This window comes from Polypterus senegalus, chromosome 8 (assembly GCF_016835505.1).
Source record: "Polypterus senegalus isolate Bchr_013 chromosome 8, ASM1683550v1, whole genome shotgun sequence".
Taxonomy (NCBI): domain Eukaryota; kingdom Metazoa; phylum Chordata; class Cladistia; order Polypteriformes; family Polypteridae; genus Polypterus; species Polypterus senegalus.
This window is the reverse complement of record NC_053161.1, coordinates 6,470,782-6,497,267: the sequence shown is the minus strand read 5'-3', so window position 1 is coordinate 6,497,267 and position 26,486 is coordinate 6,470,782. Positions and strand designations below refer to the sequence as shown.

The following is a 26,486-nucleotide window of genomic DNA, read 5'->3' as shown; positions in this document are numbered from 1 at the left end:
ATCTACATGCTGTCAAATAAACAATCCACACACCGTGGCTTTACCTCTGACACTGACGTCTGAGGTTTGATCCTCGAGAGGGGGTGCAGTGAATGTGTACGCCTGATGAGCCCAGAATTAGGGAGAAACACGTGTTGCGTACTCTTTGCATTATTTGACAGTAAAACTATGCAACATTCTATGATCTGCTTCTCACAACTGAAGAGGGCACCGTGGCAGATGTTTGCCAATTTGCAGACCAACCACAAGTGTTACCTAGTAGGTAACCACCTATACAATCAGATTGTGATTCAGACTACGAATGCCATGAATGTAATTACCCCAATCTACATGCTGTCAAATAAACTAACCATACGCTGTGGCGCAACTTAAAGAGGCTTTGACGCTGACGTCCGAGGTTCCATCCACGAGAGGGGGTGCAGTGAGTGTGTACACCTAATGAGCCCAGAATTAGGGTGAAACACATCACGTACTCTGCATTATTTGACAGTAAAACTATGCAATATATATACAGTATATATATATATATATATATATATATATATATATATATATATACAGTATATATAGCATTTTTAATGTAGGTAGATCATTTCGATCTGGTCATTTTAAAAGTAGCTCTCAAGCGGAAGAAGTATGGGCAACTCCTGACCTAGATACATGTACGTATGTGACAGCATGAACCGCTTGTAGATTAGGTGAGGCTTTTAATTGTGTCAACATATTGCAGTAGTTTTATTAAAGATAAGTGTCGGTCTGCGGTGGGTTGGCACCCTGCCCAGGATTGGTTCCTGCCTTGTGCCCTGTGTTGGCTGGGATTGGCTCCAGCAGACCCCTGTGTCCCTGTGTTCGGATTCAACTGGTTGAAAATGGATGGATGGATAAGTGTTGGTCGTTCTAAAACCGTTCACATGTGAGATACCCATGCACTGCGTCATCCCCAGGAGCCCAGGATTTCCGGGAATGACATGCAGGATTCCCGAATTCCCGGGAATGGATAAACCCGTCCGGGAATGGATTCCCTAGATGGGAGTATCTTTTGTTACCTTCTTCCTGAAGGCTATAACATTGTCTGTTCTCAGTAAGCCGTCTTGACATTGTTGACTCTCAGTGGTGGTTTTGTCAGTGTATTTAATGATGGATTTCAAGCAGTGATTGGCCACAGAGTCAGAGGTGAACTAGGAGTACAGATGAGACCTCAGCACGCTACAGTGCGGAGTGCATGTACTGAGGGTAATCATGGAATAGGTGATGCTGTGGTTGCAGAGGATGGTAGTAAGTCCTAAGATATGGAGTTTGGTGATTAATCTTGAAGGAATAACCGTGTTTACTGCATAGTAGTAGTTTACAAACAGTATCCTGGCATGGCAGTTACAATCACACAGGGATCTGTGCGCAACTTAAATTGTCTTCATGTTGACACCATCAACCAGGACTGCATAAAATATTTTAAAAACAACTGTATAAACAGGACTCACAGCAGCTCCTGTCAGCGAATGAACATTACTAGCTAGGTCACCAAATTTTAAATTGCTAGTTCACATTCCACTTAGGGCTTTAAATCCTCCCAGGTTCTCTCCAGCATATTGTAAAAATACATATAGTTTGGATTCTGTCATGGCCCTCAGTCATGGGGCCAAAAGGAAAGAACTGGAAACAGTCAAAGACAAACCATGACAACCTCTTTAGTGTGTCATGCTTGTCTTAGAATGAGAATATAGGACCATCCTTTCATAAGAAAATGAATTGTAATTGAAGACACAGCTTGAAAGTGATGTCCTGAAAATGTAATGGTGTTGTTACGCTGGTGAACTGTTTTGGACTTATATAAACAATACAGCTCTGTTTTACAATGCATTTGTAAGGCTACATATTTCATAGACTGTTGTCTCTACAGAAGACTCTTTCTGCTCAGTTTCTGTATTTTAAAAAAAATAATTGCATCAAAGGCTGTGTGGCTTGATGGGAGATGAAAAGCTAATATTAATTGATCTTAATTTTATTTAGTGCCTTTCATGCTGTGCCTGTTAGAGTATTCAGAGGAGTCCAATGATACATTGTAAAGCTATAATGGGCCAAGATTCCATAAAAAATCAGCCATTGGTCTCTACATTGAGTATTCATGAACAGATACAGAGTAAAGGATAGCAACATCCAGTGACTGAGTGACTTAGATTATGAGTAAAATGTCAACATTTCAACATAATGAAGGACAATGTACCCTCACAACCTGACATTCTCAGATGATGAATGCAGGAAATGAATAATCACACATTGTAAAGAATCTCAGCATCCCAGATGGAAGGACAGAAACATGCTTTAGCATTCATTTTAAATGATCGAATCAGTAATTTATAGGTGCCATGCAGACCTCACTCTACCATCAAGAACAAAACCATGGTGGCTGCCAGCAGAGAGTAGTTTTACAAGATCTGAGGTTTGCTTTGAAGAAGTCATTGATGTAATAAACCTGGTTATTGTTCATGTTTTGTTCTTCTATTACTAGAATCTAGAAACAAATTAATCAATCATACAATGATGACAAGGAATTAGATACATTTGCACAATCTTACATGCATGCCACAGTCGTATATACTCTGCAGAATTGACATATAAGAACATTTTAAGAGGCATTATATGAAAAAGTCTTTCCAGCAATGAGTTTTGCATACTTTGATTTGCTTTCAGCAGAAATAATAAATTGCAGATTCAACTCAGAGGCAGACATAAAAGGCATTGTGAACTTTAGCTGAAGCTTAGCGGTTCTGTTGTGTTTTTTTGTCTTGTTCCAGTCGGCAGCACATTATGTATGTCTAGTGCATTCTAATTTCAGAATTCTTAGTACTGATATCTAGCACCAAAGAAATCCTAGAAAAGAAAATTAAAAATGTGAAGTTCAGTAATGAGCAGGCTCTAACATTTTAATTCACGTTGTGAAAAACCTGAAAGATTAATTAGAATGTATTTTGTAGGATCACCGGCAAATTTATGGGAAAGTCAGATCCTGAAAAATGCTGGCTCTTTGCAAGGCTCCCTTGGCAGAGCCGTCAAATAACAACTTTGCTCCATTAGGGACTTTGTGATTATTTTGTTATTCTTTCTTAATTTTCATTAACTGGTCATTATTTACAATTATATTGTTCACCAGTCTACAATATGAATTCAGACATCACTGTCCACACTACATACTACTGATATTTACACGATCTGTGACTTTTCAACTCCCTTAATTTCAAATTAAAAGTATTAAATTATACTAAAAGGACAGCAAGTAAAAGCTGTTTCTGATACATTGCATTGCATGTCCAGAATTCTAGGTCTACAGCTGAGCCTAGATTCTGTGTCTGTGGAGTTTGCAAGTTCACCTTTCTGGGCACTCTGATTTATCTTCCACATCCATAAGATGTTTATATTTGCATGAGGCTATCCTGGGTGTACAGACACATGTATGCCATTGACAGCATGGTGCCTTGATCACAACTGGGTCTCACCTCGCTCCCATTACTGTCAATATATGTTTCTCTTGACCATATAATCAAAAATATAGAAAGTGGATGGGTGAAGTTTGTTTAACACAGTAGGTTATGAAGGTGAATAAAAAGTTAATAGTATTAACTAATGGTCAATTAAAACTGGATTCACTAAAAGACTTTAAGATTTATGCCCTTTTTTTCTTTACTAATTTGACAAAATGCCTCTTTAGTTATTTTTAAGGTCTGCATTTGAGCATAATTTCTTCTTCAAGCTGCAAAATAAAAACATATTTATGTTCCTTTCTTCTCTTTTTTTCTCTTCTTTTCAGATCGAAATGCTAGAGCACAAATACGGAGGCCATCTGATCTCACGCAGAGCCGCATGTACCATCCAAACAGCTTTCCGGCAGTACCAGCTCAGCAAGAACTTCGAGAAGATACGCAACTCACTTTTGGAAAGTCGCCTGCCACGCCGTATCTCCCTACGCAAAATAAGGTTGCAAAATTCAGAAGGTTTCTCTACTGAAAAAGCCCTTGTTGAAGGCTACAACTTTGTAGGCATACCTTTAGTCCGTTCTCCCTCACTTCCAGCTACTATCAGTGGTGCTCTGACTGAGCTGGAAGACTCATTCACTGAGCAGGTGCAGTCATTGGCCAAATCAATTGATGATGCCCTTAGCACCTGGAGCCTAAAAACAATGTGCTCTCTTCAGGAAGGTGGAACCTATCAGATCACTGAAACCTTTAAAACATCTGGTCCCAATCCGGGAGGCAAAGAGATGTGTGCTGGGGAGACTGCAGGCCAAGATATTAGAGATGACATTAACCAGTCTGATGCTCTGCCACGCAGTGCCAGCACCTTAATGATGGCATTCCGAGATGTTACAGTGCAAATTGACAAGCAGAACTTCTGCATGTCTTCTTCAGTTATGGAATCTACTTCCGTTTCTCTCAGTAACTGTCTTCCACAGGACAGTGAAACAATCTGTTTGGAAGAAAAAGAGGTCAAGGAGAATACTCCTGAAGATAGAATACCTGAGGGAGAACCTACAGAAGCAAGCGAGGAAATGAAAGAGTTTCCAGATCCACCTCCTAGTGAGGAGGAGGAGAACAATACGAAAGAGCAGCAACTTGTTTTGCAGAAAATAGAAAATGCAGAGCCTGATAGCACACAGGAAGTGGTTGAGGCCAAGAGAACAGAATCAGAAATAGCGGACAATAGCTCTGAGCAAATGAGCAGCAGCAGCACGTCCACATCAGCCAAGTCAGCCTCTGAGGTTTCCTCCAAAGAGGCCCTCCAGGCCATGATTCTCAGCCTACCCAGGTACCACTGCGAAAATCCAGCCAGCTGTAAATCACCGACCCTCTCCACTGATGTCATGAGAAAGCGTCTGTACAGGATTGGTCTCAACTTGTTTAACATGTAAGTACTGAGATGCTGTGCCCTTGGCTGTTCCACATTTAGTGTTTTTGCTTTTTTTCATCTTAGCAGGAATCAAATGAGACAGTGAACTATTTTCAGTATTCCACTTGCTTAATAGGATGCCAATCAGTTTGTGACAATGATTGGAAGTTCACTTTGTGTATGTGTGATTGTATTAATTGTTATATCCTTTTCTGTCATCCTTTTTTCTGGTAGCTGCCAATCATCCTCTTCTTTCGATATTCAGATGCCTGTCTTCCTGTTGTTGTAGCAAACTGTACGTGCAATGCCGTCAAGGCAATTTTCCTTTTTAGAGCACAGGCTGCCTTTGAGAAGCATGATTTGACAGCCAATGCAGAAGACCTGAAATCAAACAGGAATCGATTCTCATTAGCACCTGCTGTAATTAAATGGATTTCCTCAATCTAGGCAAATTGGTTTAGCAAAATAGCTTGAATTATTTCAGAGTCCCAGCAGGGCGCAAACCCTCAATTTATAGCCAAAAACTGTTTCAAGTGTAGCATACAGTATAAGGAAAAGTGCCCTTTTAATACAAAAAAATCATTTACAACTCTGAAAAGCCTTGCATCTATTATTATTCTGTTTAATTAACCATTCCTATGTTTTGTGCTTGACTTTCATGATGGAAGCAGTCCAGCTAACCAGCTTTAAAATTCTACGTGTAAAAAAGTTGAACTTTCATAAACCTTGTACTCATCAATAAGTAAAACTAAAAAAACCCAGTCAATTACATCCTTAAACCTTCTTAAGAAATTTGAATATGTAGTGATTATTTTTCTTTACAATAATACATTTGCCATGTCTCTGGATAAAAAAAATATCTGCGTGGTGCCGTACTCACAACAAAGCTACCAAGTCAGAAAGTGAGTCTAAATTGAATAGTTTTTTTTATAAAGAGAAGCATAATACAAACAAAACTCAAGAAGTTCAATTACACAGCAGCAAGTAAGAAAAATTAGTGGTCTCTGTGATTGACCCCCAACTAACTAACCCACCAGTGGAAGGTGCGTCGTATAAATACTGGACTAGGACATTTACCAAGACATGGTGGACCTTTTTCAATCCCATAAAACATTTAACAAATGGACCCTTCAATTTAACACACTATTAAGGAGTCCTGTACTACAACTTAATTTGTATATCTTTTAGATTTTGTTTCAGGCTAGTGTTAGAGTGAATGTATTGTGTTAACTTTCTTTTTACATTTGAATAGAGCTATTACTATGTTGTATTGGCAAAAACAGTTATTTGACACCATTAGGGTCTCGATTTGAATCCTTGGGCCTCATGTATAAACGGTGTGTACGCACAGAAATGTTGCGTACGAACATTTCCACATTCAAATCGCAATGTATAAAACCTAAACTTGGTTTAAAGCCACGCACGTTTCCACAGTACCTCATACCCTGTCGTATGCAAGTTCTCTGCTTGGTTTTGCAGACTAGCGGCACCCAGAGTCAAAGCAGTGCTACTGTTCCTGTGTGGTTTATCTTTCTTTTTCAGATCCACATCCGTGATGCGACTTTATAAATACACTGAAATTAACCACATATTGTTTATTAGTTTAATGCATCTGATTGTAATTAACCTGTAACAATATAATGGTCCACAGAATGGCCAAACTATTCTAAATACAACAGCTGCTTTAGCGTTGTTACTCTCACTGCACCTTCTTCTTCTTCTTTCAGTTGCTCCCATTAGGGGTTGCCACAGCGGATCATCTTTTTCCATATTATTCTCACTGCACCACTCGGAGCAGTTGATTGAAAAGAGAATGATCGGTATACAGCATCAAGCACACACTGCCTCAGCCATGCTTCCTATTTGAACTGCTTCTCACATGGGAAATGCTTCAAAACCTTTCCTGTACGGACCTTGCGGTTCTGAAACAGCTTCATCCCAAGAACTTTAAACGCACTCAATCAAGTGCTCCTTGTAGAACTGTTTGTACTTATAAGTACAATTACCTCACTGTAAACTTGCACTACAGTTATAATATTGCACAACCTGAGCCACTTTATAAAGCGTTATTTACATATGATGACAATATCATTTTTAAGATGAAATGCAGCAAAATATGTTTATTATATTATATAGATAAAACTTTAACTTCATTTAAATAATCTATATTGTTAATAATTAAAGGACACAGTGTCGCTACGCTAGCAAGGATCTGGCGCTCCATTCATGGATTGTTCCTGCCTCGCACTCTATGCTTCACTGGGACTGGCATGAAGGATAGAATAATTAAACATGTACTATGAAGATATTTCAATGTTACTTTAAAGTTTTGAAGAATCAGCGTTATAAGCTTACAGATGGCTTAACGTCTATTACAGAGTTGATTGTGTGGCGATTGGGTATTTGGAAAAAAAAAATGAAGGACAGGAATTGGAGGTTAGTACGTTTGAAAGAGACAGTACTGCTGCAATAAATTATTTTATCGAAGGTCGCGCACAATCACTGCGCCACCGTGTTCCCATGTTTAATAACATGCTTTAACTCCTATCATCATGAAAATGATATCACGTATACATCTCAGTATTTTAGTTATTTAGAGAGCTGTAATATCACAAATGTAATGGATTCTGTGTCCTGTCGGAGGTAGAGAAAGCTGGTTTAAGAAGCACGTAGTGATTCACACACATAGAGCACATAGACGATCAAATACAAAACAAAGCATTTAACATACTACTTTAGTTACGATGGGATTTGAGAAACTAGTAAATTAAACGATTTTAAGATTAAGTTTATGATGTTCTACTTTAATGACAAAATAAAATATGTGATTAAAGTGGAAATTTCGAGATTAAAGTTGACATTTTGTGCTTTTTCCCCATTGTGTGCCTTTTTTTTCTCTGTACCCTAATAAACTTTCATTTGACACGGTGATTTTGATATGTGACTTCTTTTTTATTTCGGGCACTGTGTGAGTTTGTGAACTTGAGCTTTCGAGTTTCTCCGACAGGCTATGTCACTCGATCAGCTTCCTTTTCTTGTTTATACCACTGTTTAAACCAACAAATAGTACGTTTGTTCCTTGCCTCCACTTGGTATTCACTGAAATTGTTCTAATTTTCCTCCTGGTTTTGCCATTGTCTTTTCACAGAACGCTGAGCTTAAGGGCTATTTATAATGATTTACATATTCAAAGAGGCGTAATTCTGGGAGGAGTTGGGGCGGGACGGCAGGCGCGTGCACGTGCATTACTTTTCACGCTGATTGTGATTTATGTAGTGGACGAACGTGGAAGTTTGCGTACGCACATATTCCTGCATCTGGATTTTCCTGTGCGTACGCACATTCCCGCTTTTGTGCTTCTGCCATGTTATAGTGTGAGTTCTACGTACGCCGTTATACATGAGGCCCCTGGTCTTTTGCTTTTTGATGTGGAGTTTTCACATTTCTCTTGTGTCCACTTGGATCTTTCTCTGTGTGTTCCAAAGTTCTAATTACATCCTAAAGATGTTCATGCATGTGTCCATGATAAACATTTTGTCCATTTTAATATTGATTCTCTGCTGTAATGTGTTTGGCTTTGGCCCCCTATATTCCCTTTTACTGTACAAAGTGGTAAAGATAATTAAATGTTTTTGAGAGAAGGATAAATATTTCATTTGCACAATGTAAAATGACAATTTTAAAGTACAAACTACTGATTTAAATATTCTGCTAAAGCCGTAAGTGTGCTCTCTTACAGCTGTCAGATAGTACAAACATCTAGAATCATGTGTCTGTCCATATACATACAGTAAATTCTGTTAATGTATATTGGGGTGATGCAGTGGCACTGTAGTTTCTGCTTCTGCAACCTCCCAGACTGAAAAGTTTTTCTTCAAGTCTCATGCTGCCCAGAGGTGGTCCTGCACTAAGGACATGGTCCTTTCTGCAAAGTAAGAAATAAGTGTGCCTAAAAATGTAACTTTTTAATACAATGTTTATAATAACCCTCAACTTTGTTTTATTAAGTCATGTTATCCAATTGTCTGTTATATGCTGTTAAATGCTTAATATAATGTAATAATGTAATTAATATAATTTCTTACCTAGAAAATGCTTGCTTCTTGCAATATGCAAAATTGTTATTTACACTAGTTGCTGCAAGCCTGTTTTCAGCTGAGAGGCTGGGCCAATTGGCCCTGCAGTGTCATTTATACCCTTGGGTGTGTGCACATGTGTATCCTGAAGTGTCCAGTATAAAGATGGGACTTCAGGTCCACAGACCCTAAATTTTGATAATGAAATGAGAACAGCTTTTTTTTTTATTATACTTTTTCAGTTCCAGTTTGAGTAGATAAATATTAGGAATGCATTGAGCATAAGACATTAGACACATTCAAATGGGGATGTGTGGTACCTTAAACTTCACCAATCACTGAAGAGGGCCGCCTGATGGCGTTAAATTTCAAAAAGTCACCAACAAAACTTTTAGTGCGCTCTTTCTACTTTGTGTAATGAAGCCAGCAGTGTGATGCTTCTGTTCCAAAGAACTTTTGAATCCTGGCATGAAAAGAATATAGTAACTATTCGTAGAGAGAATCAGTGTTTTCAATTCTTTTTTGGCATACCACTGCCCAATACCTAATCACACAGTAGTATGAGTGGCCAAACAGGCTATAAATCATATATTTTTGTGCGTAATCTATTGGTTTACATGTGAACAATATTGGTTTATGACTATTTACTACTAGTTTGTGTGCACACAATATTGGTTTCATTCATAAAAAAACTATAAATTGAGTGTGAACTATACTATATTGGTTTGTATATGTATACTACTGATTTGGTTATAAAGTATGTTGATTGCCACTGAAGATCACATGAACAACAAATATAGTCTGCACGTGGAACACAAAGTTGCGAGACAGTGTGTGCATAAAACAAGTATGGTTTGTAAACAAAACTGATTCAGTGTCTACACGTAAAACCAACACACATAAAACTGGTACAATTTTCACATGTAATTGACCTAGTAGATACATAAAACCAATATAGTTCTTGCGTGGACTGATATATCACCCACATGAAACCAGTATAAGACATGCGTGAAACCAATATAGTACATACAGAAAACTATTGCTAGACCAGCAGACTAGTTGCATGTGAATGCATGCCAAAGTAGTTCATAAACACAAACCAACAACATTCAAGTGTAAACCGATGCAGTTCACTCACAAACCAAAAACAAACACACCTGAACCAGTGTTATATGGGTACAAATCAATACTGAACACATGCAAACCAGTAGTACACATATACAAACCAAAATAGTTTACGAAAATATATGAACACAAGCCAATATAGTTTATATGAATGAAACCAGCATTATGCTTATTGTCAGTATGCATGCAAACTAATAGTAAATGCTCATAAACCAATAGTGTTCACATGAAAACCAATGGAGTATGCCTTGTGGCCTGTTTGGTCCCTCGTAAGTCATTACTTCAACTGGCTGTGCTGTGTGCAGTTTAAGTTCAGCAGTGTGTATATTCTGTGTATTCTCACCACATTAATGTCTCTTTTACATTTTCACTGAAACACCCTTCAGTTCTAAACAGAACAGAACCCAGAATTTCAAGTTTGAGTGATTATGGGAGCCCTAAATTTGGTCTCTGATAGTGTCTGCATTTGAGAATCTATTTGCTGTGGAGTAAATGACTTTAAGGAATTTTGTTTTAAGCAAAAAATATTTTAAAGCATTTTTATCAACTGGCTAATGCCCTTAGGGGGCGAGAAGCAGCCACAAGTGTGGGTCTATGACCTAGTGTGTCATGTAACTGAGTAGTGTACCATCCAGGGGGACTGCCATCCTGCATCCAGAATTAAAAGGAAAAGACTTGATGGTTTCCATGCAACTCTAAAACTGGATTAAGTGGGTTTAAAAAAACGAAAGGATAAATGTATGTTTATGCTGCATCACATTTTATTACCCCAACATAAAAGCAACTTATCTTAAGTGACCTTTTATGCAACCCTCTAAGAGTGCAGACAGCTTTCAAGATAGTAATAAATATTTTAAACCTTGAATTATGTGGTCTGCAGTGGCTTTGAATAATCCCATTCATTTGGCTAAAGTAATTATTGGTATTTGATAAAGAACAAAAAGATATTGGCTTTTTCATTTTACACTGTTCAATGGCTGCCATCTCAATGTTTAACCTCAGATAAGTATACAATATTAAGCAGACCCAGATGAAGCTGTGCCTTGGCAATTTTATGTCAACCCTCAGCTTATTCAACCTATTACTTGTAGCACAGCCTCTCATATACGGTATACTGATAGATACCTGCATAAAACACTTTATTGATATTCTGCATTATGAATCACCAGCAGGTCATTGGGAAGGGCATTTGATCATAAACATAAAGAATTAAGATTATAAGATACAGTAATCAATACAGTTTCACTTCACATTGTCTCATCCTTCTTCATCTTTGCATACATAGTTTGAAAATTTTTCATCTATATCTATATCTTGACATCACATCTAACAAACACATTAACTGCAAAATTCACAAGAACACAAGAGTATTAATGTTACCTCATGCAATTATTTCAGTCCTGACCAATGAATTTACAAATACATTTTCAGCTTAAATAGAATTGATAGGCACTTCACTGCCTTCTTAGAACAGTGTTTGGCTCCTAACAAATGCAGTCCTGGGTGGGAATCCTGGTCACTGCCTGTGTTTTGGTTCCCTGTGTCTCTGTGTTGTTTTCCAACGTTGCATGCTTTCATTAGCAAGTCTAACTTGGTCCCATATAAGTGAGTGTTGGTCTGTTGACGAGCTTGTTCTATGGTGGACTAGTGTCCTAACCAGGGCTGCTTCATGCTTTACACCTGAAGTTCTCAGATAGAATTTGGTCCTCCATGAGCCTAAAACGAATCACATTCCTTTAGTGATAAAAAACATATTAACTGCTTTGAATGAATAAGACTCACTTAAATTCTTATTGGTTTCATCCATCCACCCATCCATTTTCTTAACCAGCTTATATCCAGGGTAATGGCTTCACTAATTCTGTCAATACTTTCTTTTTTATTCAAAGCATTTTGTAAGTATAAGAGTTTTTCTTATTTACAAGTTGCATTTTGCTAGTTCTGATTATTTGAGGCAATTTAATATAGGATAATGTCACATTATGAGTAGAAATTATTTTAGATTTAACACCGAAAACACATTTTATTCCTTCCAGCTAGCTCACAGAATAAACAAATGAAAGAAGAGAGTAGGGGAATAATAAAAAAAATAAATGATGAAATAAAGAAAAGAAAAAATTGTAGTGTTACAAATAGAGGTTTATGAAATAAACACAGAAGAGTAATATCTCTGTGAATGAGATGGAGCTTAAAAGAGACAGCTTTAGAATCTCATCATGCAGCATGATAACGGTGGCCTTTCAATGAAAGAAAGAAAGAAAGAAAAGGAATTCACATTAAGCTCAGTTAAGTATTGATTCATTTCATTGACAGGAGGACTATTGCAAATAAAATGCACTACTTGAAATTCACTACCTGATTATTGACGGTAACCATTCTTAAAACAGTTTAGCAATATTTCAATACTTGAATATAATTTTATTGTAGTGAATATAGTCATGAAACATCATAAAACTTCTGAGTTGCAAAAAACATGAAACACATTGAGCAAAGGCACTATATAGCTGCCTGGCTTGACACAGACTCACACCAGAGGCACGTATAACAATAAATAAACTTATTTTTCTTCACCTGTGGGGCATGTCTTCCTCTCCACCCACTCGAGCGTCTCATGGAGCAGTCCCAGAGCCTGCAATAAAGACTGCACGGGTTGGAGAAGCTCCTTCAGCTACTGTACAGTCAAACATAGGATAGTTTCGTTGGCCGATGGTGGACTTGAACTTACCTCGTTCCACCTTGCCAACCGTGAGTCCTGCAGCTCCTGCTCCTTTTCCACCAGTGCCCTCGGGTTTTCATCGGGATTGGGACAGAGGTTTGTCGCTCCCGCTTGTACTCCTTTACATGCGGGAAGACAACACCCATCCTCCACCCATATACCTACCATGCGGAAGCGACTTTGCTCCTCCACCGCCCCTTCACATCAGGGAAAGCCGTTTCGGGGAGATCATCTGGGCGCTCGCCCTCCGCCTGTTGTCCTGTGGAAAAAATGGTAGCCGGACCTACCTCACTCATACTCGAGCTCGTCCCGCCGTCATGGTGTGGATCAGCGCCCCCAGGCCACTGACACAGATCTGGGCCATTGGTATCTATAAGGACCTTGTCTTCCAGACAAACTCTTGCCCGTGTGGCCTCTCTCCAGGGCACGCCGACCCCGGCTTCTATATTGACGGCTGGGGGCGTCCAGCCCCTGACCTTGTAGTCCATCAGGCTTTCTTTCTCCCCATACCAGCTCTGACAGGGTTATAGAGCCTCTTTAGTGTCGCGGCCCTTGTGACACAGGTGCGAGCTTCTGCAGTGTCAGGGCCGCGCTTTTTGCACTCCTGCGCAGTGCACACGCCACACAGTGCTGTGCCGGGTTGTCACACAACAAAAAAGGTGCAGGTCCTTGCCCCAAGGATGGACAAGAATCCTGCCGACTATGCCAGTTGTGAAAGGCGCTATACCCGACACAGACTGACACCGGAGGCATATGTAAAATAAAACACAAAGATTTATTTTTCTTCAGCCGTGGGGTACGTCTTCTCCGTGTCCCACAGGACCAACACAGTTCCCACAACACACAAAAGAAAAACACCCAAAACACACTCTTTCTCCTCCACTCCTCCCAGGCAGCTTTGTCATCCTCCTCCTGTCTGTGGCGCCTTGATTAGTGGTTGCTGGCTTCTTTTACAGCCCACCCGGAAGCGCACCAGGTGGTAACTGGCCTAATTAGGCTCCACTTCTGGGTCTGGCTGCTTTCCAGCCCACACGGGCTCATTCAGCCATGCAGCTCCCCCTGGCAGTGACCACGGAGCCCAACAGGGATGAGCCCCAGTGTAACATAATTGTGGCCCCGATGCAACCCAGGGGGGCTGCCACCACGTGTTCCAGGGGGCATACTGTGCATCCCATGGCTGTTCCCCTGGATCCAGTGCCAAAGGGGTGTCATGGCCGGGCATAGGCCACAGCATATTAATTACATTTTCCTATCTTGAACATGAGTGCATTAAAGTCTTTTCATAAGTTTGAAATCAACAATTTAGAAACATTGAGGTTTTAGAGCCTTCTTTAGTAAAACAGAGAAAGAAATAAAGGAAATACAAAAAAAGCAGAATCTTTTAAGGGACTCATTTCTACCTAATTTTGAATGCAATTAGTAAATTCAACTTTTAATTTTGTGATAGCTTATGGTCATCTTTCTTCTATTACAGCTTTGGATGATATCTTCTATCTAAAACAGTGTTCCCACAGGTATAGTACCTTGAACAGGGACAAAGAAAGTAACAGAGCACCTCTATTCCAACAGGCAAAGTCACTCATGCATTAATTAATTCTATCTGAGGGCTGATGTTCTTGGTGTTACGGTTAAGGATATTTGGTATACATTAATACATCATCAAATCTACTGAATCCAATTCAGGGTTTCAGAGCGGCAGAGCTTATCAGCAGCATTGACACAATGTATTAAAGATCACTGGGCTTTTATTGTAAAGAGTATAGCGTATATAGTGTATAGTTTAAAGGTGAAACATATAGTGTTTACTATATGTCCTGGCTAAATTCCCCTGCATGGCCTAGTCATTCTGGCTCGCTAATCATCCCCTGTCTCTAATTGGTTAACCGTCTCTCACCCCTTCACCACCATACAGCTAATGTGCGGTGAGCGTACTTGCACAAAATGGCTACCACAGCATTAGCCAAGTGGATGCTGCAAATTGGTGTTGGCTGAAGTGGCTCTCCACTCGCTGTGTAAAGTGCTTTGAGTGGTGAGAAAAGTGATATATAAATGTAAAGAATTATTATTTTTAGACACCCCTACCCGTGTTGCTGGTCCAGCACAAGCAAGACACACCAACACTCAGGCCAATTTAGTGTTACCAGTCAACCTAACCTGCATGTATTTGAGGCTCTGAGAGACATGGGGAGAATATGCAGACTTCACTCATTTGAGAACAAGATTTTTACCCAGGATTGTGGATCCATATATCAGCAGCTCCAAGAACTGAGCAAACGTTTGTGCAGGCCATCTTTGGCCAAGATAATGCTGCATAAAAGTTATATAGATCTCAATAAAACAAGAATGAACACTCTCAATGCATGGATTTGGGTAATACAGACAGAAATGTTTAACAGCAGAAAACCAGATTATGTGTTCATTCAACCAGAGCAGTTTTTTAGACATGCTGGTCTTACTAAGAACTGAATCTAGAAGGAAATTCTATTTATACATCTCTAATATGAAAAGAAATGTAGAACAGCAGAGGTTCAGTAACAGTTCAATTGCTTGACACCAAATCAAAGAACTGAAACTATATGATAATGACAACCGCAAAAGATGGCATTTAAATAAAGAACTTGGTAACACTTTAGTATAGGTACTGTAAAAATGCATTTATTACTCATTTATTTACTCATATATTAATTTACTATTAAGTAACAAGACCTTAGCATACACTTCATTGGGTCTTCATTACACTTACAAGGCATCAGTAAATTGTTTTTTTTTCATTTCTGCAATGCAACCTACTAATAATACCTCTGGAGTTTCCTGAGGTGGGTTAACTGAGATATACCTGTGAATCTTTCATATTAACAAGTAATTTTACCATCATATCAATATACCCCACTGCACAGAGATGAATAACCTATCTACTGATGTGTTATAAGTGTCCTGAAGAGCAAAAGACATCTTTGTTAAGGTCTTGTTGCATGAGAATAAATGAGTAATACATGTATTTTTGTAGTATCTAAACTAAAGTGTTACCAAGAATTTCAATCTACATGTACAGTATTCCAGATAATATATTGCATCCATGATACATCTGCAAACTACAACAAATGATTTATCACAGAATTGTATAATACATACAATTTACTTTTTACTTTATGTATTTTATAATGGATCATGCCATTCCCAAGATATATTCCTGTCTTATTTCTTGTGTTGTCTGAACAGACTCCAATTCTCCATGACCCAGTAATCCAAAAAGTACATTCACAAAAAGCGTGTATATTGCCAACAAATCTAGAATGAAGCAAAGCTAAAATACTCATAATTTGATAAAGGCTTTGTTTGTTTTCTTTATTGTGCAAATAATGCAAAAGACACACTTAGCGCCAAGCTGAGAAACCTTCTGGTTTGGAATTGTAGCTCTTTTCTTTTCACTGTCTTCAGTTTGTTGTCACAATGTGATTGTTCTAGGAGCAATTTAGGAATTGACCTTTTGACAGACTGAGTAGTCCAGGTCTTATATGGGTAGAGAAGGATAAGTCATTGTTGTGGCAAGAGATTTCTACTACTTCTTCAGAATCTAGAGCTTCTAAAAGTGTGACATCTGTAAAGTCTGTGTAATTTACTGTGCAATAGCGCATCAATCTTTTGGCAAAAGGCATCAGAAAGATAGCAATTTCTCCTTTGAAACAACATTCGGTATTGCATATCAGTAAGCATTTCCAACATTCAGTAGTTCAATTCTGTAAGCAGTTTACTCATCTTTATTTTTGTGCAATCCTCTGACCTTGATGAGAGGTATGATGTTGAAGTGTCACGCGTTATTTACATAATATTATATTTATATTTTCATAGGCAGACAAAAGCTATTGGAATAGAGTCACTTTTCTCAGTCAGGAAGAGAACGATTATGATATGACCTACTGTACTGTGTTTATTCACCTTCTTGTGATATTCACTCCTGTGCTGAACTCCCTCAACATTCATTCATTTTTTATGACTGCCTTTTTCCCTATTTATTTATAATGCAATTTTACAGATTACATTTCAAAGAAAAAACACTGTACATTAATATAATTCATCTATTTATTCTTCAGGCCTACTTATTCCAGTTCACAGTCATGAAGGCCATAAGCCTATTGTGGGTACATTGGGTCCAGGATTGAAACTATCAGGTACAGGGAGCTTTGTCTATCACATAGCCCACTCACGCACGCGTACAAACTCAGTCGTTCAAGGTTACTCTATTACACTTCAATAAAAAACATCATTCTTATTTCATTTCTATTGTGCTTTTACTATAAGTTTCTTGACCCAACCATAACATTTCTCATTTTGGTCAAATCCTACTTTATTTGTCCTTAAAGCATTATGGTTTTATGCCATTTCTAAACACTGGTTTTAGTTGTTTTGTTGTGTATATTTCTTGCTTTTTATGCATAGTGAATTAACAAGTGTATTCACCCAGAGACAAAGTACAAGTTGTTTTCAAAAAAAACATAGTAACTTTGATATATAATTTAAAATATGCAAATTTCAAAGAAGCTGTAAGAAACAGACATCATGCACAGTACAGAACACGGACAAAACAGAAACAAAAGTATAAAAAAAGCAATCAATGTAAAATGAGCACATTGCTTTCCTCCACATTTTGAATGGTGTAATCGGTGTTCAGGTAATGTCTTCTTTGGTGTAGTTGTTAGCACTGCTGCTTCATGAATCTAGGTTCAAATCACACACTTGCTTGTTATCTTTGTGGAATTTGCTTGCCCTCCCTGTACCTGCCCAGTTTTTACCTTTTGTATCCACAGAAGTGTGCAAGTTTATTTAATTTAGTCCAAATTAGACTAAAGTGTGAGTGAATGATGCTGTAGAAAGCTGTCCTGACCAGGGATGTTTCCTTCCTTGGGCCTGCAGCTGGTGGGATAGGCTGCTTGGGCGGAGTGGTGGCTCTGAGGCTAAGGATCTCCGCTGGTATCCCGATGGTTGCTGGTTTGAATCACAGTCACTGCCAAAAGAGATCCTACTCTGCTGGACCCTTAAGCAAGACCCTTAACCTGTAATTGCTCCATGGGTGCTGAACAATGGCTGGCCCTGCACTCTGACCCCAAGGGGTATGCGAAAACTAACACATTCCTAATACAAGAAATTGTATAGTGTGAAATAAAGAACAACAAAAAAAACTTCCCACAACCCTGAATTCTACTAAATGGGCATGATAATGTTTTACTTGAAACCATGCATTCTCTTGGTATGATTGGAAAAATAATCAATGCTCCACTGTTCCACATCTGAATATTCTACACATTGTTTTCAACTTTGTTTGCTCCTTTGAGTTAGCTGGATTGCTACAAAAATGGATGATATGAAACAGCATTTCAGGTGTAGTTTAAAATGTTCACCCTAAGTTGTTTTGGTTGAAAATAAATGTAGATGTTTAGCAGCTAGCTAAACTTTTTGAAGAGGCTAAATGTCATATACTTGGAGTAAAGAGTTGTAATATTAAGGTTCACGGTTGTCATTTGATTACCTTTTCCATTGCAGCTAAAATTGCATACCACACTCAAATGATTTTATCAATATGGCCAACACCTTGTCAGTTAATACCAAAACTAACAGTCTCATTTACCCCACAAATCTTGTGAGTGCTTTGTAAATGTGTTCCCTTGTTTAATCTTAAGCATTTGGGCGGATTGGATTCTCACTAGTGTGTTAGTAATCCCAAATGCACTGCATGATTAGAAAGAGAATTAATGTGAAACTGAAAGTGTTCTCCTTTGAACACATATAAAGAAGAAAAGTACAAGGATTAAAATTACAGTTTGGAGATGATTATACTAGTATAAAACTATTTCATAGCTTTTTTCCTTCTGCCATGTGCAGACTGCCAGTTAACACTGACAAAATAATACCTTGTTTCATATCATCATGCTTCTTTTTGCCAGGGTTGGATGGTGCAAATTTTCATGCAATTTTAAATGTTTAAATGTATATGTATAGCTAGCCTAATTCATGGGACCACAAGCCAAGGGGTAATTTTCCCTGATAGAAGAAAGAAGATAATCTGCACAAGATTTGGAAAGATTGACAAAGATAGAGACAGAGAAATTATATCAGGATTGGGAAAAGCCGGAAGAAAGAAGAAGTGGCCAGAAACTGGTAGTTTAGGGAGCTCTGTACTGCTGGGATAATTACTATAGTATTGTCACATTTATACGTGTGTATTCATCTGTCTTTTGGGATTTAATACACAAGGATTTTGTTTCGTTCTTGGATTTGAATGTACACAGTTGTTTTTTGTCTCCATCATATTTTTCTTTGTCCATGCATCACCATTGAGGATCCCATTCTCAGTCGTGATGAAAGGTTTAATATGGATCATCCCTTGGTGGATATAACAACATTTTCAAGTCTCTAAGCAATAGTTTGGCTTTTTGGCAAGTAAGCCATTTTCTGCTTTGGCCACAGATTTGTTCTGTCTTTGATTTTTGAATATATCTTGTTCTTTCTGGTCCTGATTGCCTGTCCATTGAACTTGTCTTTTGTTTTTGCTTATCACCTACTGATATTTTGGGGTGTAAACAATAATTCTTAAGCACATAAACAAACACATGGCCAGCCTGTACATTAGTATTATGAGTGCTGTGCAAAGTGGAGGCATAACCTATGTGTTTTTCCCAGTTCACTCTGGGTTCATCAGGGGTATGTTCTTGATCCTACTCTGTTTGATGCTTGCTTGGACTGGGTGTTGGGCAGAGTCATGGGGTCCAGCGGCTGTGGGGCATCTGTTGGCAAAGAAAGATTCACTGATCATGACTTTGCTGACAATGTTGTGATCTTCGTGGAGTCAATGGAGGCTGTGACGGGGCTCTTGCGAGACTGAACAAAGAGTCTGAGCATCTGGGTTTTTGGGTATCCTGGATAAAATCCAAGATCTAGGCTTTTAATGATCACTTGGGTACAGCCATCAGTAGTGTGTCTGTCTGCAGAGACAGTGTCGACCTTGTCGAGAGGTTTATTAACCTCAACAGCGACATTCATGTCTCTAGTGTCTCCTTCTATGAAGTCAGTAGACGGACTGGGAGAGCATGGGGGGTTCATTAGGTCACTGGAAAGGGGTGTGTGGTGCTCTAAGCAAAAGGACGAAGGTCCAAATCTTTAGAGTCTTGTTGCTTCATCTTTTGCTATATGGTTGTGAGACATTGACACTAACCAGTGACCTGAGATGAAGACTGGACTCCTTTGGTACTGTGTCTCTTCGGAGAATCCTTCTGTACTGCTGGTTTGACTTTGTGTCGAATGAGTGGTTGTTCACAGTTTCCCAAATAAGGCACATTACCTTCATTGTGAGAAAGCATCAGTTACAGCACTGCTGCCATGTGCTACAATTCCCTGAGGGTGATCTTGCTCACAGGATCTTCATTGCTGAGGACTCAAGTGGTTGGACCATGCCAAGAAGATGCCCACATAACACCTGGCTGCGGCAGATAGGTGGTCATTTCTGGAGGGTGGGACTGGACTGCGTGTCTGCATGGGGGGTTGCCAACAAGGATCCTGAGCTGTCTTTATTGTGTGGTGGGTGCAGCAATATGCTATACTAGTGCGTGCTCCCCAACCTGACCTGACTTGATTTACACAGAAACTCTGAAAACAAATTCAAAATGATGTGTGTCAGCACAGATTCCTAGAAGGAATTATTAGAGTTTTGTTCCCTATCAGCAAAGGGTGCATTGCCCAGAAGGTAACATGAATGACAACTGGTAGCAAAAAGTGCAGCACAATAAACAGTCACATCATGACTATAACACATGATCACAGCATCCAAAATAAATGTTATTCCCACATGGAAAAGAAAAGGTAAGAAGAGACACAATGTTTTGGCCGTGTATTCTTTATCAGGTGTGTCACTGAAATCCTACGCCTCTTGTAAACTTGTTTTCTTTTCAGCATTAAAAATAATGTACTTATTCGAAACATAGTAAGAGAGAAGGAATACCACAGACAGTGCATACAGAACAAGACAAAATCAGTGCCTGCAACCTATCTAGTTCTAAATAATCAAACAAAGCCCTCTTTAGTTATTTTGAATGGCAGCCCACTTTCCCAACATGATTTGCTGAGGCCCTCCCACTATAAGGTCTCTGTCCAGGTTCTAGCTGTTCTTCCTTCCACCATTTGAGCATTTTCCCTGATGCACCTCCTGACTCAACAATCTGCTATACAGATGGCTTTAATGGCCAGCCCAGGGCTAATTCTGGTACAGTATAATGCTTTGGAAGACTGGAGACTGTGCCTTTGGTGATTACTCTAGCAGTTTCAGCTACCTTTGCTACCCTGAGCTGCAGTTAATGGACCCAAGATGTCATTATCTCATGTCCTAAAAGAAATCATGAGCAAAGAGATGATTACTTTTAAGCAGGACGGGGAGCCTTGGGTTACTAAAAAATGAGTTTTCAAATTTCAGAGCAGAAGTTTAGTAAACAACAAACAAACAAAAAACAAAATCTGCCAGCAACCAAATTAAAATAAACATCAAAATACAGAGCCTAAATATGATGTAAAAAAGGATTTAACTATAACTATACCTCAACACTGGGAAAATCTTAATTCTCTTCTGTGAGGATCTTGTAATGTCCTCCCCTGTCATCTGGCTAATCTACTGTCCTTTAACCCTGGTTGTAACCAAACACCCCTCTATAATATTAACTTTTATATAGTATCTGTGGCCAGGAAGTGCCTGGAGGTGTAATGTGTGTTTGGAAAGTTGCTGTCAAGTTAAACTTGTGCCATAATGCTACTGAAGATACTTTTTTGAAGATCAAATTAATTAAGAGTGCATATGTTAGACCAAATAACTTAGTAGGAGGTCACCCTCAGGCGGAACATGCATAGCACATTAGACTGCCATGCCCACCCATCATGCTCAGAGCACACTCAAGGCTTCAATTGCAAAGATTTCCTGATAACAATTTCAACAGCCTTGGAGAAAATAAATATGCCACTAATGCTGCAAAGTTGTAAATGCCACCTTTGCCAAATAACTAATGGTTATATACAACATGGCATAATATAATTGGCATACTTGACTGGAAAAGCATTGCAGCCATTAACCTAATCTAAGGTCATTAAATCAGAGCAACAACGATGCTCATAGCAGGCATTGTTGAGTGTGTCGGGTTTGTTTTGATATCTTATACCACAGTTAGTATAAATAAGGTTAAATAATGATTGCCTCAGCAGCCATTGGCTCTAGCATATGATGTAATATGGATAAAATACATGCTTAGAATATTACATGTTTAGTTTTAGTAAAGATATAGTAAGAATTAACAGCTCAGAAGGAGATGAAATTGTGTCCTCTTATATAAAGGTGTATATAACCCATTTATCATTGTGGCCTGTAGGGGAGACTCACAAGGCATTCTTAGCCCTCAAAACAAGTAAATTAAAAGTGTAAAGAAAAGGTAGATTTATTAAACAAAAATAAAGGGCACATTATTGCTATTTTGAGCATATCTGACTATAATCTTGTATGGACTGAATTAGGTGACAGCAATTTAAGAAATGTATGCAGTTTGTACTTGTAATCAGAAGGCAGATTGTATAAGGAGTACAAAACCAGCCAGTCAGAAAGTTAACAATCTGAGACATGAATAGTATAGAAACAGAGCAAAGTTGAGCCAGAGAAAAGCATTATACTGGAACCAAAACGAAACATTTCAATTAAGATCAGGGATAAAAAAAAATTGTAATGCTGAGACTTTTAGCATGCACAATAATTTGTGTCCATTATTATTTCTTTGGACACAAAACATGGACAATCAGAGAGTACACAATACTGACCTTTATACTGCCACAGTATGTCACATATCACACACTTCTGGTCATGCTTCCCATCACATAGGCAAACAAAAGTCATTAAATGGACATGCCCATAGCCAAAACAAGGTGGTTTTGCATGTGAAAGTAATTCATTTCTAACACTGCCAAAGATGAAGCTAATTCAAAACAGATGTGATGTATGGATTCCTTCACCTCGAAAACCCCCAAAATTAAGTCAATTGATTCAATTGAATCAGTTATTTTAGGAGTCTAATGAGAAATTCTAAAATATATTTAAAAAAGCCAGATAATGACAAATCTTTGGTATACAGTGGAGTATCACCTTTAAGTCTCTCATAGAGGAGAGTAAATCTCTACAAGTCAGTTGAGATGATTTGCAAAGAGGACTATGGAACCGACCAATGAATTAATACAACAGCAATTCAGTGGAATTTGTATAAAGTGAGAACTAAGCCATCAAACAAAGCTTTTGATTTACCAGATGGTTTACATTCCAATCCAAACCGCTATTTCTGAGCTTTAAACAGTTATTGAAAGCATGAAATTGCAGTTACGAGTCACTAAAATGTAGCTCTGGTGTGGAGTTTACTGAACTAATTTTTCTTGATAGGATAAGAACAACAAATGCCTACTTCTACAGATCAAGAGGGGCAAATTGAGATGGTTAGGGCCTAGAGGTAAGGCCCTAATCTAAGCTGTACTGAGGAAGGCTCACTAGTAAGAAGACCCAGTGAGAGAATTAAGTTTTTTTTTTTATTTGATATACTTTACTTTTCCCTAAGAGGACATTGTTTTTTGCATGACCTTTGTGGGTCAGAGTACAGGGTCAGCCATTGCACAGTGCCCCTGGAGCAATTTTCAGGTTAAGGGACTGAATAGTCCATCAGAGTAGAATCCCTTCTGGCAGTAACAGGAGCCACCACTACACTCTGGAGGAAATTCTCAAAAAGTGGCACACAGGATGGGTTGACCTGGCCTGTCTAATTCAGCATATTTCCATTGTGTCCCAAAGAGGATAAGTGGGTGAACAATATAATGGAGCTTTTTGATAAACTTTCTGTTTCTTTGTAAAGTGCATTGAAAGAGATGCTGTCATAGCGTGTTTTCTTTCTCATAACACAGGGGCATTTTAATGATGACAGTTCATCTGTCAGCATTAGGACAAATCTCTATGAACTCAGGTAGAACATGCAACATGCATTCTTACAGCCTAAGAATGACCCTATACCTGTGTGCTGTGATCTGAACAGCTACCCAATGCACCACAATATGACCCAACATATCAATAAAAATATTTGACCCAATATATCGATAAAAAATTGACACTTCAAATGCTTAACTAAATATCTTCTGATAATTAAAATATTCATTTTATTTTGAATAAATTGGCTTCTTTGAATGTGTCACTTGTAAAGGAAAGAATTTAAAGCTTTTTCTCCACCAGTGCATAAACATTTTTAAAGCTTTTAACTTTTTCTCCACAAGTGCATAAACATATTTTTCAATGCTGGTTTTTACAGCTAAATTGGTGTGACTGATTATTTATTTGTTCATTATATTGTAAAAAATTTTTTTACACTTTTTAGCTAGAGCTTTTCAAATCAGATTTACGCCAGTTTTTTCCCTCCATTGTTACTGTGGCTGTTAGTGCATACAGCCTGACAGAGCCTCACAAATGACTTTTGTCTTTGCTGTTAAATTAAGATCATTTTGTAAAATGCCATTTTTTATGCAGAGGTAAAAAGTGTCTCTATTAGAGCTGCATCTTAAATTATGCAGATGTTTACTTCTTTGCTCACTTGCAAATTTCCCTATGGTTTACAGAAAGCACAGTCAAGCATTATAACTACTGACTGTTCAATCAAACTAGAAGTAACTGGGGCAAAGCAGGATACAGCTTGAGATGTTACCCTTTTATTTTCCAGTAACAAATCTTGATTTCTTATTTTCCACAAGTTTATTCTTAAATATTACATTGAACTAAATACCATTCTGTGCAACAAACAAAATCGTGCATCATGTTCTAAGCATTTTAATTGTTATAACTTACTATAGAGTATGAATATTCATTTTATATAGATAAATGTTCATTCATCATTATTAACTACAGGTAATGCACTTAAGTGATGTTTTATTTAATCCACACCAGGGTTGTTAGCTAGTAAAAAAATATCTAGACAATACTGGTCTAAGAGCAGACTGAAGCTAAATAGGTTATGGAATGACCATTTTTAGAAATGATAATAGACGTAATATATTGTACATGTTTTTAGGATGGGGCAATAACCAGAGAAAACTCATGGGAATGCTGAACAAAAGTGTAAACTCTTTATGGACTGGGACCAGGGCATACACTGAGCCAATAGCACTGGAGCTGTGAGGTAAACAATTAGTCTGAGTCCCCATCTAACCCAACAAATAAATATATCTATATGTATTAAGTCATGCAAATAAGTACAGTAAGTACCCTCTTTCAGTTCTTTGGTTTTACAAATAAGTACATACAGTAACTAACAATAATTTGCTTCTTGTCAGCTGTGAAAATGAGGTTTGACAAACAGCACATATCAGATGTGGTATTTATTCAATGAAAAAAAGCAAATATGCAGAATGCATGTTGTTTTTCACTTAAATATTGTTAGTGACAATATATTAGAAAGGTCTAACATGATTTGCCTTGGTTTTAGATAGATAGATAGATAGATAGATAGATAGATAGATAGATAGATAGATAGATAGATAGATAGATAGATTTTTTCAAAAACTCGGAAAGCTGTTTTTACTGTGTTTGTCTTGATAGAGTTCTGTATTACTCTACTTTCCCCTTTTGTATTATTAATGTGTAGCCTTTGTCAGAATGCCTCAAATCCCATAGACTTACCACTGTTTCTAAGGTATTGTACTTTATAATTCTCCACACATTCCCTTCTACATTTATAACCTCAGGCAATTACACAGAGTATAAGACAAGCATGAGTTAAGTTGCACTTTAAATAAAGTATTATTGGTAATATTCATAAAAATAACAATAAGCAAAGAACATTTGAATATTGGCAACCATACAACCTGAGTCATCATTTTTAGTCAGATTTCTTCAGAACAGGCCTCATGCCTGTCTCAATATGGCTACCATGTTGTGCTTCTCAGTGTGGTCTTCTTTTCAGCCCATGGTGTGTGAGATGTTCCTTCAGCATGATGTTGCGTGTGTGTGTGTCAATGTAAAGCAACCAAATTTATACATTTTTTGTCCAAATTCTTATACCAATAGGGCATCATGCTACCGAATGGCCTCTGATTCAAACCAATTCCAAACAACCATATTTCAGACCAATGGGGGCACACAATACCTTCACACCTGCCCCCCAAACCATTTGTTGAGCTGATGCTTGCCAGCTAGATAGTTGGCCTCCATGCTGGGGTTGATTGAGATAGTCCTGAAGAGAATCACTTGCCAAACTGGTTTTAGGCACTTCCCCCAACCCTGTCATGAAAATTACAAAGACTTAATCCTAAAGCGGGGGGATAGTCAAGCATCAAATCATTGCTGTTCTTATCAATGATATAACACTAATATTACATTGCCTTGTCTAAGTTACAAAGACATACAAAATACTTATCAACCTATATACAAAATTTCACATAACATATAAACATATAGAAATGTTATAACAAACAATAAAAACAACCTTCCTTCAAACACACATGAGAATTACAAAAAAAAGAAGAAAAAAAACTTCCAACTTAAATAAAGAACATTCACAGTGAGATATTATAATGGTATACTTAACTTGCTGTCTGCGTCTTGACTTTTTGGAGTCTGCTTTCAGTGTTGAAGTAAGTGTCCGTTCTTGACT

General features: G+C 38.1%; 1 protein-coding gene across 7 annotated transcripts in view; it reads left to right on the top strand.

Moving 5' to 3' along the window:
• Positions 1-26,486, top strand: part of LOC120533726 (IQ motif and SEC7 domain-containing protein 3-like) — a 694,738-nt gene that overhangs the window by 408,798 nt on the left and 259,454 nt on the right. For all 7 annotated transcript variants that reach the window (XM_039760650.1, XM_039760644.1, XM_039760648.1 and 4 more), the window contains exon 4: positions 3,803-4,896. In XM_039760650.1, coding sequence (XP_039616584.1) covers positions 3,803-4,896 — 1,094 coding nt within the window. The remainder of the gene's footprint in view (positions 1-3,802; positions 4,897-26,486) is intronic.